Below are 13,296 nucleotides of genomic sequence, written 5' to 3'. Positions count from 1 at the left end.
GCATCCCACAACTAAAATTAATTGTTGTTATGTTCAGGGTCAGGGATGTGAGTTGGTGTGTGCATGGGTGCATAATGGAGGTCAGAGAACAACTCCAGGATGGCTGTCTCCTTCTTCTGTGTGGGTTCTGGGAATTGGTCCTTGGCAGCAAGTGCCTTTAGCCATCAAACCATCTCTCTAGCCTGACAACTAAAATTGAAAATTAGGATTTAGAAGTCAGAACAATTTTTAGGCTTGTGAAGAGTCAGGATCTGGAATGGGGGGAAGCTGTTTAGTTTAAGGTCGATGCCTGTTCAGCAGGGGTTTGACCACTCCCTCTGCAAGGATTTATAGTATTCCTACTACTGTCCTACTACTAATCTTCATTTTCACCGTTTTTCAATTAGAAAAAAAAATCCAGCTCTTAAGTGAGTCCTTAAATGGGGGGGGGGGGTTGGGGGGAGGTTGTTTAGAGGAATACGAAAGGGAATAAGAAGGAGGCCAAAGAGGATATCCTGTTGCTTAAGAAATTGGAATTAAAAAGAGGACTCCCACATGCAAGGAAACATAGCTTAATGAACAATGTGAGCACATAAAAGGCATTGTGTTGGCAAGAGTGTCTAAAAACAATGGCTGCTCGTTCCCACCCGTGGGATGAAGCAGTGCAAACGCGCTTTAGCTTTAGATAACAGAGTTGTCTTCACTGGCCCAGTGAGCTTTCCCTCAGTCTGACTGTCACCAGAGGGTTGCCAGGCCAGCCGCCAGTAGGTGTTAGCAAAACCTACTGATTTCAGGCTTAATCTTTGCACTTACCTTTTCTTTTCCGGTAATGTGTTCATTATTTGCTGCACGTTACTCTGTCCTTTGTCTGCAAATTTTTTGTTTCTAATACAGCTTGCTTTGTATGGGTGAGATATGGAATGTCACCAAAATCCAGTACCCTGGAAAGCCAGGGATTTCCATCCCGGGACAAAAGAATGCCGTCTTGACTTCAGAGATTGCCTAATCCCAGCTGTTCTGATAATGTAATTAAGGCTGCCTAATGTCTTTAATTTTGCAACCAGTTTGTGTGAAAAGGAGAATTTGGCACTCTGAAGGCTTAAACACTAAATAGCAATCTCAAGGCGCCTAATTAGAATTCTCTGACATTAAGCTAATTGGTGAAACTGTATTTCAACGGCTTAACTTCTTTATTAATTTTTTTTAGCATTTTCATTGAAAATCAACTGATGGGCTGTCAGCACTTTTGCCTTAAATTATGATTTGCTCAATGGTGCTTCTGTCTTCAGCAGGAGGAAAGGCCTCAAACAAGCAGTAAGAAGTGCTGGATGTTCGCACAGCGTCCTACCGTTACAATTCTTTTACTTCCAGCCTAGATATTGTGGTTCATTGTATGGCTTAGCTCACAGCCTCTCATTGCTCTGGTAACTGGACAGCATTATTTCTCTAAAGTTGAAATTTTAAGAGAGAAGAAATTTATTCCTGTAGCAGTAGCAGTTTGTTGACTATACGTTCCTATTCATTCCTGTTTAGTGCCAGGGACGTTTTCTTCTGTTTGAATCAGGAGGCCACAAAAGATTCAGCTGGAGTTCCAAAAAACTTTTTCATAATTTGAGACAAAAGCAGCTAAGTGTAAGGAGTAATTAAAAGGGCCCTGGGCTCTGTGGTCTGGCTAAGGGTCCTTGATTCTGTTCAGGATGCTTGTGCAGGGTCTGTGCACTGCCCACAGGAAGTGGCTGGACCGTCTCCTGTAGCCCCTCACCCCTCTGCACCTGCCCCCACTCCCACAGTCTTTCTTTCCATGCGTGAAACTGCTGGGTCTGACTGTAAGGAAGGATTAAACGCTCTGGGAGGAAGTTTTCTTTTTAGAACGCTTTTATAAATTCAAGTCCAAGATCCTGGCTTCCTGATCTGCAGACTTGGATTTAGTAGAAAAGTAGGTAGATGTGTCCAACTTAAGGGGGAAGGCATTTAAAATGATCCAGCTTAGAAAAACTCTTGATGTTAAGGGAAACTTAGTTGTTTTGAATAATTCTTCGTTCCAAGTCATAAGTCTGCTTGCCCATTGTAAACTCTGGAATATAGTCAGTGTGGGAGTAGGTGAATCTTCAACTGAAGTGTTTTCTGTTAATCTCAGAATTCCTCTTTAAGTGAATAATTGAAATGTCTTTGCTTGTTGACTTAAATCACAAACTGATTATTTTTTTTGTTCTATTAATAAAAGGAAAGCTTACATGGGAAATGTGGATATAATTATAAATAGATTGGTGTTTGTAATAGCTACTATATTTATTACTGAAGGAGCATGCCAGGTCTCCCTTGTTGTATATAACAGCTACTCAGTTTTCCCTCTCTGTGAACTTCATGGCTGGTTATCTGTTGCTGTGGCACATGCTTGCCCTAAGCAGTGGCTTCGTTTTCTTAGACCTCACCTCACAATTTTGTGGGTCAGGCTGTTTGCCTGGTGGAAGTCAGCCATTGCTCATCTAGTGGGTGACTGGAAGGGGGGCTAAGGGCAAGGCCCAGTAAGGATGTGAGTTCTCAGGGTGGCCGCTTCAGATGGCTTCGTACTCTAAGAGTGCGTGTTCTTATGGACTAGACAGAAACCCTGTCCTGAGGCCTTGATGCTCAAGCCACACTATCATTAATGCTTCCCTGGGGGTGAAAATGGTTGCAAACCCTGTGCATGGTTTAGGGCCTCGGGGCACATGTCCCATACCTCATATTGTCTTTATAGTTCATGCGATAGCCAGAGGTTGGGGCAAAGTTTGTTCAAATAACTTGGGGTTTCTCCCTGTGGGTCTTTCCCTTCTGAGAATTCTTCGCAGCTACTTGTGCTTATTAGCTGGGATTGCGTGTTTCCTGGTTCTTCATCCAATAAAACCTAGAAGGGGGTGAGGGGCCCTGGTTGGTCAGTTGTTGGGAAGTGAGTCTCTGCATTTCGGCTTCCTATTTAGACCCATCTCACAGTGCAGTCTCAAGAACAAGAAAAGTAGCCATTGCTGAATGTCTTCCGGGTCTTGCTGCCAGCGCCTTAAGAGGTGTAGTGCTGTGTACTCAATACTCAGTCGTCGATGGCAAATCCTTAGGTGACCAGCCAGCCATTCCTCTCAATCCTCACACAGCCATCTCACGGTCTACATGACCAAACTAGCATTTATTTTAATGTGATTCTTAGCATAAATTAAAAAGATATCACACAGATACATGTTATGAAGGGTCCAAATAAAATGGAACACTCAAAGCTACTTCTCAACTTACACGTCATCAGTGCCCTTCCCTTTACCTGTTGTTCATCTCTCTCTCTCTGCTGTGAGAGATATTTGCATTTATTATTGTCTTGACTAATTACAGTGTTTCAAGTTTTTTGTTTCTCTGTGTAATAGTAGCCCTGGCTGTCCTGGTACTCACTCTGTAGAACAGACTGGCTTGAACTCACAGATTCCCGTGCAGCATGGACAATAAAAACCCAGAGACAGATATTGGGGTTAGAGCTGAAGATCAGAGGCACAAGGCAGTCACTAGAGTTCTCACCTCCACCAACGCTCAGACCTAAGGGGCGATCCACCCAACCTCAGACCCCGCTGCACTGCCTCTCAGACTCACTGGGACAGCAGCAAGCTCCTGTCTCCCTCCGCCTTACGTTCCTCTCTCTGCCCAGCCATATCATTCCTGTCTCCACCTCCCTAGGCCTGGCTTTAAAGGCGTGAGCTGTTTCGCTTTTAAACTAATTCAATCTCATGTAGCCCAGGGTGGCCTTGAACTCACAGAGATCCATCTGCCTGTATCCTCCGAGTGCTGGGATTAAAGATGTGGCCACCGCTGCCTGGCCTCTATGGCTAACTAGTGGCTTAGGTGTGTGGCTTAGCTCTGCACTCTGATCTTCAGGCAAGCTTTATTTGTTAGATCTTTAACAAAGTATCACCACAGATGCACCCGTCTCTGCCTCCCAAGTGCTAGGATTAAAGGTGTGAGTCGCCACAGCCCAGCGAGTTTTTTGTTTTTATTATTTTTAATTATGTGTATATGTGTGAGTATGTGCACATGAGCATAAATACCCCTGGAGGCCAGAGGTGGTAGATCTCCCTGAAGCTGCTGGTGTTCCAGGACATTGTGAGCTGCTGCCTGTGGGTGCTGGGACTCTGCTCCCCTGGAAGATTGGCACATAGCCATGCCTCTGGCTCTGATGGCAAAATTGTAACCCTTTTACTACAGTGTAAGTCTTGTTTTTGAGCTTCAAAATTAATTTATGTCATACAATTCACCTATATAACTTTTCTGGTCAGTATTATTTGTTTTACATTCTTTTAGATTTTTTTTATTAATTTTTTACATTCCAATTCCAGTTCCCCCTCCCTCCCCTTCTGCTCCTTCCACCTCCCCCCCCCCATCTACTCCTTGGAGAGAGTAAGGCCTCCCCTAGGAATTGTAGTAAGTCTGTTCCATCATCTCTTTGAGGTAGGACCAAGGCACCTCACACCCCCGCACCCCCGTGTCTAGGCTGTCTACTCAGTATTATTTTTAAGATTCAGGGCTGGAGAGATGGCTCAGTTATTAAAGGCTAGGCTCACAACCAATAATAGAAGATTCAACAATGTTATGTATTACCATAGTGCGTTTTTATTTCTGTATTATAATCTGTTATATGAGCATACCATAAATGTAAGTGTAATTGTAAATATAAACATGAATGCTGCTCTGGCCAGTTTACCAGTCAAGAACTCCATATACTTTTCCTTTTCTGTCTCCTAACTTTAGTCTTTGCAATTCCTGGTTCCCACTTGTAAATATTTATAGCAGGAGGACTACGTTCAAGGAGTCAAGTTGCCCAAGTGTGTGTGCATTGCCTTGTAGACAAATTCCTGATGCTTTTCATCTATGACTTCTTGTCCAGCTTTTGTGTTTTTGTCTCTGGGGGTTCATGTAAGATATTCTGTATCCTTATTTGCATTTCCTACTTGACAAATGAGATTAAGCTCTTTATCTGTTGACCAGTATTATTTCCTCTACTTTGAAATATCTTGTTTGCATCCTTATTAGTTTCAAGGAGACATTTTGCATGTTTAGGTCCTGTTTTTAACCAATTATATAGGCTATAGCTATCCTTTTCTAGCTATTTCTGAAGCTAGAGAGATGACTCAGCAATTAAGGGCACTTGGCTGCCCTTCCAGCACCTACGACCACCATCTCACGACCACCTGGAACTCCAGCTCTAGAGGATCCAGTGCCTCTGCTACCCCCTCACACACCTGCAGACACACACAAGTAAAAAGATATTTTTTATTTTTATTTTTTGGAGCTGAGGACCGAACCCAGGGCCTGGAGTCCACCATTGCAAATCCTGGAGCCAGAGCAGGAGGGCCAGCCCTGTATGCATGTAGGAGCTGGGAAATGTGCCTTGCCTCTGCCTTTCTGGTCCATTTGAGCCTGCCTGGTAGACATTGCCTGCCCACATCCCATGAGGATGGTGCGGACCTTCTTTATTCAGTTCACTGGTTCAAATGCCAGTCTCTTCCAGAAACATCTAAATAGATATACTCAGAAGACATGCCCTGGCAGCACTGACACCTAAAACTAGCCCTTACACATGCCTACTACATTTTTTGTGGTAGTGGACATGGACTGAAGCACTAAACCACTGAGCTGCCTGCCTACGTAGGCCTTGGAGGTTTGAGATGGATTGGGGGGGAGACAGGATCTCGCTATAGCTCACTGTATGTCCTAGGTTAGTCCCAAACGTTGTGCCCTCCTGCGTCCTCCCTCCCGAGTGTTGGGTTTGCGGAAGTGTTGCCACACACCTGTCCTCCTTGTGATGTGATGTGTTTTCATGTGTGTTGTCCATGTTAATGTGTCTCATTGGGAACGGAGCTTGCCGAAACTAGATGCTCTTGTTCGTTCCGTGTTCTCTGGTAGACTGTGTGATGGGTGGGGGAGCTGTGTCCCGCAGTTGTCTGTCTTTGTGACTGGGAACTAGAACCCCGCTTCACTGTTCTGCTGGCGGCTTTTTAGTGGTTGAAGAGGATTGTTTCCGTTGTTTTTTTGTTTTTTTTTTTTTTTTTTTTTCATCATTTCTTTATAGTATAGAAAGTCATGGTATCTAATGTTTTCATTCTAACACTTTTATTTTCTGGAATTTGGAAAATAATACTTTCCATCATCGTCTCTTTGGGTCCCTTGAGACATAAAATTGATGTGTGAAAGGCAAGAAAAATGCTAGCAAAATGCTTACAAATAAAATGACGGGTTCTCTTGCCCTTTGTTTATTGGACTTGTGTCTTGCAAAATTCACCTCTTCATGACGCAGTTTCTTTTAGGGTCCCTGTGACCTCCTTGAGATATGTTATCATCAAGTAAAGACAGCTTTATGGCTTCCTTCTCGTTACCGGTATCCGTCTTTGCCCCGTGGAACGGAATGCCACCACCACTATGCTGAATAGGAATAAGAAGATGTGCGTTCTTCCTCGTCCCCAGTTCCCTAGTGGAAAGCTGTCTGTTTCCTGTCCCTTTCCTGTGGGCTGAGCCCCTGCTGCAGAGCAAGGCAGTGATGCTTGTTCTGAGCAGGTTTCCTGCTCCTCCCCCATGGAAGCTGGGCTTGGAATCCACCTCATCCTCTGGTGGTGTACCTTTTCTTGACATTAGTGACGGCATCTGTCAGTCCTCCTCTGGTTGTAGTCTGCTGTTTTTTTTTTTTTTTCTAGGTGCAAAGCTTGTGGGTGGCAAGGAAGATTTCTCCTGCACTCCTGCATTGAGCGGGCAGCTTGCCTCTGCCCTTTGAGCTCAGGTCCTCTCCCCTCCTAGATGTGCTAAGCAGGGGTTTCCTGACCCTTCCCCAGCTACTTCTAGATTTACTTTCTACTTCCAGGAAAGTTCAAAGAGTTCAGTTGCCTCTGTTCCAACAAAGCTGTCTTTCTCCCTTACTATTAGATGAGCAAATCATCGGGAGAAGAAAACAAAACTTGGAAGTGTTGCCTTTTCCTGTGTGGAAGACTGAAGAATTCTAAACTCCCAAGATAAACCACAGTTGGCCTTAAGGACATCTAGGTTTTGGGCCTGTTTCTCTCACAGTGCTCCTGGGCTTATTTTCCCGCCTGCCCAGGCCTTCTGAGACAATGCAGTTTAGTTGTGCTGGAGTTTGAACCTCATCTAATAGGAAATACAGATGTGACTTTGTATGATTTCTTCCATTGGGTGTTGTGTTTTTTTCAGGCTTTGCCATATGACTTTCGCCTAGCTTTTGTTCATTTTCATTGGCTGCTAATGTCCTCATATAAGTGTAGCTCAGATTGTCTAAGTTTTGTTAATACAGGTTGCAGTTTATGTCTGATACCGGTGTCCTCATAGAGCTAAGTGCAGACTTCAATAGGAAACTTTTCTCAAAGTGCTTGCCAGCCACCAGCACTTCTCACATCCGGTGATGCCTTTACTCCCAGCACTCTGGAGGCAGAGGCAGGAGGATCTCTGTGAGTTTGAGGCCAGCCTTGTTCACAGAGCGAGTTCCAGGACAGTCAGAGCTACACAGAGAAACCCTGTCTTGAAAAAACAAAAACAGAGAAAAAGAAAAGAAAGAAAGAGAAGAAATGCTGATTACTGTATTTTCCCTTAGATCTACTGAGTCAGGAACTTCAACTTATCAGAGTTCAGTGCCTCTCTTTGTAAATTAAAATCCGTCAGTGAAACCTAAAACTCTGAGAGTATTCTAAACTGTATATCTCTGACTTCCAGATTCATATCACCTTTGCTGTCATTCAACATTCCTACATAGAGTTTGGCATATATATATATATTCACCAAAGTCCTGTACATATCCATGAGTTGAATTTTTACAACAATATATCATTTTCAGTTTTAAAATTAGTCCTTTTCCCCCCAAAAAACCAGATTCTTAATTGAGTCCTAAGCTTAGTCATTGTGTCCTTTTCTTCTAGCTCTTATCTCTTCTTTTTGAAGATTTGTTCAAAAAATTTAATTCGGAAATGAAGAAGATTGCAGACCAAGTGATTCCTAAACAAAGAGCAGCCCAGTTTGATGTTGTAAAACACATGCGCCAAGACCAGATCACCAATGGCATGGTGAATGCCATTTCTACCGTGAGTATCCAGCCTTCTCTGCACTTGTGAATTCAGGTAGACTCGATAGAAGAGACAGAGGCAGCGATCATAGACGATAGACACACTTACATCAAAGAAATGGGAGGAGATAACTGATTCTCCTTGAAAGTTAGTGTAAAGTTTACGTGTCCTCAATGGGAATTTTGTTAATATAGCCCCCCCCCCAAGCCATCTTGTCTCATTCAAGTATGGAGTAATTTATCTGTGGTGAATTACTGATGTCTGAAAAGTAATTCATAATTTAAATAACTTATTTTTCCTGCCTTTTATTAGTTATTAATTACTTTCCTTAATTCACAAATTAAACTTTATCGTGGGTGTATAGAAAAACAGCAGGCGATTATTGTACTTCCTGCATTTCAGGTGTCTACTGGGACCTTGGAACCGGTCCCCCATAGATTAGGAAGGGCTACTGTGTAGCATCACTGCTATGTTGTAGTTCCTGATGTATTGCACTATGCAGAACGCACTTACAGGGGGGGAGAAGTCCCTTGGTTTAACAGTTAGTAGTCCTTCTTCTCATGGGTATTTTCCTCCATTGTTTTCCCTGTAATGAAGTTCACATATATCAGGCAGATTGCTTAGTTGGCAGCTTTTGTCTAAAGCCATAAAAAGGTGTTTATTTCACAGTAGGGTTTATATTCTTCAGAGAGCTGTCAGCTATTCCTTTCTGGGCTCTAGACTGGTCCCTGCAGCTGCTGTGTATTCAGGGCTGGGCTATTCACAAAGGTTATCAGATAGGTATCTGCTCCTTTTTAAAAGCATGGCAACCATAGGTCTGTCTGATAAGTCTGCCTCACATATGATATTCCAGACACACAATTAGTTTTATGGATGGATTTTGCCCCAACAAAGAACAATGTAGCCCAACACGTTGACCCCCCCCCCCCCCGTTACCATGGAACAGTAGTGCAGACTTGCTTTGCTGCTCAGCTTCAGAGAGTTTAGTGGGTCTGTGTGGACAGCGTTAGAGCATCCGCTAGAGCTAACACAGAGGTGCAGCCGGCTCTTGGGCCTTGGGCGCGGGTATGTTAATCTCCTTGCTCTAGGTTCTGAAGGCAGAAGACCCACAATGTCGGCACTGTGAGTAAGCGCTTCCCTTCTCCTGATCATGTTCTTTTAGCACAACACCATTTATCTTCCCCACCACCTGCTAATTAGAAAGCTCCAGGCCTTATGGCAGGTGTGTCCACATCTGAGGTGACTGCAGAGGGGTCCCACCAAAACTCCTTCACCAAGTTAGCTTCCCTGTGGAGAGTTTTAGGCTGTTTCTCCTCTTCCCTGTTCCTGTGCTCTCCTTTGTTTGCTCCTACAGAATGCTAGGACAAACTCTCCCAGCGCCTTTCCCCACCTACTTCCTATTCACTAGCAGGCTGCCTCATGTTAGCTCTCTGCTGAATGTTTACCTTATTTACTCTTTACCCTCTGGACATAGGTCTTGTCCCAAGATAAAAGCCAACTGAGTAGGCAGCAATCTGTGGGATCCCTGTTTGCTTGCTCTTGGTTGGCTAAACGGTAGAGGTTTATACCTGGAATTTAGCATTTATCCAAACTGTCAAAAAATTAAAGCTTCATAAGACATAGATTTTCAGTTTAACCGATTAAAACTTGAACTCATGAGGGAGATCTTCTGAAGTCATATTTTAATGTAAACTGTGATCTGATCTCCAAAAATAGTGGTTCTCAACCTGTGGGTCATGACCCTGTTGACAAGCACCTATCTCAGAAAATATTTATTTGACGATTCATAACAGTATGAAAGTTAAATGAGCCATGGAAATAGTTTTACAGCATGAGGAACTGTGTTGAAGGGTCACAGCTCTAGGAAAGTTGGGAACACTGTCCTAAAAGCCCCTAATTTTCCTGTTCTGAGGATTCTAAAGCTGGGATCCACAAATGCCCTTCTGACATTGAGTTCAAAAGTTTATGCTCGTTGTCCTCTACGTTTTTCTCAAGAAAATCCTCGTGAGTTTAATCTGGTTCTTCAAGAAAGAAGGGAAGCAGCCCAGCACACACTCATATCCTCTGTGCGGCCATGAAGACAATTGAGTCAGATGGTTTTTGAAAGTTTTTACTTTGATTTTTTTGATGCACACTATTTTCTATAATTTGTGTTACTACGTATTCATGTTTTTGGAGAATAATATTTAATAAATCTGATGTGTTTGGTTATAGGAGATAAAATAGGAGTATTCACAATTTATTCATAGTCCATTTTATTATATTAATATTTCAGGTTAGCATACAGAATAATAGAGTTCATCATTATAGCATCTTTAATTACACAAATCTATTTTAATATTGATGTGATCTCAGGGTATTTCTTGATGGGACAATATGGATCATGCATTAAAAAAAAAAACAAACAAACAAAAAGGCCAAGGTAGATCAAACTGTGCAATTTCATATTCTTTGTGCCTACATTAAGAAGGTATAGATGATTATCTCATTAAACTACTGTTAGTCATTTTTGTCTGTGCTCAGATTTGTTTTAACACTCTTTTTGGGGGGGCATTAAATAACATTAAATCCAGCATGAGATTCCCTTTGGTTTTATATTAGTTTTGCCTGAAGAGTATGGAAACCTCACTAGTACTTCATGAGTTCATTTCCTGCTTCCTGTGGAAGCCTCTGCTTAAACTGCCTTGGGCAGTGGACCCTAAATCCCAAAGAAGGTGACTCGTGTGGTGAATATTTGGAGCTGGTTACTAGCCACAGTGAAGCCTCATTCTATGCCTAGAAAACCCCAGCAGATCACCTGGCTGAGTTTTAACTTCAGTTGTTATCATTTTGGTTTGTGTAGTTAAATCATGGCTCTGTGTGGACTGGCAGGCAGTAACTGTGATAAACTTGGCAGTGTATGAAGAGGTTAGGAGACGGCTCATGTATTTCATCTCTCCACAGGGAAACTGGTCTCTAAAGAGATTTAAAATGGACCGCCAGGGTGTGACCCAGGTGCTGTCTCGTCTGTCCTATATCTCTGCACTTGGCATGATGACAAGGATCTCTTCCCAGTTTGAAAAAACAAGGAAAGTGAGCGGCCCTCGTTCTCTCCAGCCGTCTCAGTGGGGAATGCTCTGTCCCTCAGACACACCTGAAGGAGAGGTAAGGTACCATGGGAATCTCTGTGGCCATACTTGTTGGGATGGAGTCTGGAGTTCTGTTTCTGGACCCAGGCACTAGGTTATTTCTTCTGTTGTGAATAACTGATTATTTGGCATGAAATATCATAGTTTGTCAAAGCCAGAAGCCTTTGATTCGGTGTCTTACCTGAAGAGACTCCTAGTCGCCGTTTCTTTCTCATTTTACCGTAAGAATCAAACCATGCAATGAAGAGGTGGTTAGGAGGTTGACAGCTGAGAGCCCTCACCTTTGATGCTCGGAAGGATCTTTGAGTAGCGTCTTGATTTCTTTAGTTGCGCCTAGAGGACTCCATAGACAGTTGTAGACACCTTGGAGCATACCGTCAAAGGCGTGCAGCAACTCTGACTTACATGGAAGCACAAGCCATTACCTCAGTACCAAATCACTGGCTTTGCCAAGATTTAATTACTTAACCTCACCACACCCTCTGTTCCTTGGCTGTGTTTTGAGTGTATGTGTGTGCACCACTTGCACGCAGGTACCACAAAGGGCAGAAGAGGGTACTGTTTAGCCCCTGGAACTAGAGTTGCAAGCTGTTGTTAGGTGCTGGGAACCAAGCCTAGGTCCTCTGCATCTCTCCAGCCCCAGGCTTTCTCATGATACTGTTGTTAGCGGCACCTGATTCTGTTCCTTGTGAGTCATAAACTAATGGAGAAAGATGGGTCACTATTACATCTCCAGGTAAGGAAGGAAGGAAGGGAGGGCCACCACTGTGTCATCTTCAGGGCGTGGAGGAAGGGTTCCTACAGTAGAGGCCTGGTAAATGTACAGTGATTTTTAAACACTAAGTTTTTAACAAATGAAAGATGTAGGCTTCAGAGTGTAGGATTTTGTTAGGACTCAAAAGAGGTGAAAATTAGATGTCCGAGCAGGCTGTGGTTATTAGAAAAAAAGCCACGGAGGCTGACTTGCTCAGCCTCTTCCTTACACCCCCATGACTCCTAGTCTAGGGATGGTATTTCCCACAATGGACTGGGTTCTCCCACATCCATCACCAATGAACAAAACGTGCTACAGACTCGCCTGCAGGCCAGGCGTATGGACACATTTTCTCAATTGTGGTTCCCTCTTCTCAGATAACTCTAGCTTGTGTCAAGTTGACAATAAACTGGCTGGGACGGTGTCTTGTTGTCTGAGGGTAAACTCATCAGGTAAAGAGTATACACATTTTAAAGGTGAGATTGTTTAAGGTGTGTGTGTGTGTGTGTGTGTGTGTGTGTGTGTGTGTGTGTGTTTGAATTTCCAAGTGTCCCTTTCAAGTTTGTAATGCCACCAACAAAGTGCTGAGCATTTTCACATACAAGCTGTATTTTGTATGACTAATGTACATTCTTAGAAATTATTGTCTCTTTTTTGTTAGGCCTGTGGCTTGGTTAAGAACTTGGCCCTTATGACACATATTACAACTGACATGGAAGATGGACCCATTATTAAGTTAGCTGGTAACTTGGGAGTAGAAGATGTGAATTTATTATGTGGAGAAGAACTCTCCTACCCAAATGTGTTTCTCGTCTTCCTGAACGGTAAGTACGCTATACAGACATGTTCTTCCTAAGTGGTTCTCATCATGTGAGTGGCGATCGACCCATTTAGGGGTCAAATGACCCTTTCAGAGAGGTTCATCAGATATCCTGTATATCAAATATTTACATTATAATTCATAACTGCAAAATTAATTATGAAATAGTAGTGAAAATAATCTTATTGTTGGGTGTCACCCAACAATAGGAAGGTTGAGAACCAGTATCCTAAGCAATCATCTTTTGGGAGTAGAAAGGGAATCCATTGTTTTTGTATTTAAAGCATAAACATACTTTATTTTCTGGCCGTAGAGAGACCTTTATTTTTTATTTGTATTGAAAATAAACATTTTCCTTACAATAGATTCTGATTATGGTTCCCTTCCTTCAGTTCTTCCCACATCCTCCCCGCCTCCTTGCTCTTCCAATTCTACAACTCTTTCTGTCTCTTTAGAAAACAAATAGGAAGACAAACTAGAATAAAACAAAACCAAGCAAAAAAACAAAGCTGAAGAAATGAGACACACACACACAAAACCCATAAA

General features: G+C 42.9%; 1 protein-coding gene across 1 annotated transcript in view; it reads left to right on the top strand.

The window, feature by feature from the left end:
* The window catches only part of Polr3b (RNA polymerase III subunit B), an 84,271-nt gene that overhangs the window by 28,597 nt on the left and 42,378 nt on the right, over window positions 1-13,296 (top strand). The window contains exons 13-15 of the mRNA XM_051206196.1: window positions 7,905-8,066; window positions 10,992-11,192; window positions 12,592-12,754. Of these exons, the coding sequence (XP_051062153.1) occupies window positions 7,905-8,066; window positions 10,992-11,192; window positions 12,592-12,754 (526 nt within the window). The remainder of the gene's footprint in view (window positions 1-7,904; window positions 8,067-10,991; window positions 11,193-12,591; window positions 12,755-13,296) is intronic.

Source organism: Phodopus roborovskii, unplaced genomic scaffold, assembly GCF_943737965.1.
Source record: "Phodopus roborovskii unplaced genomic scaffold, PHOROB, whole genome shotgun sequence".
Classification (NCBI taxonomy): domain Eukaryota; kingdom Metazoa; phylum Chordata; class Mammalia; order Rodentia; family Cricetidae; genus Phodopus; species Phodopus roborovskii.
This window is presented reverse-complemented; position numbering and strand designations above follow the sequence as displayed.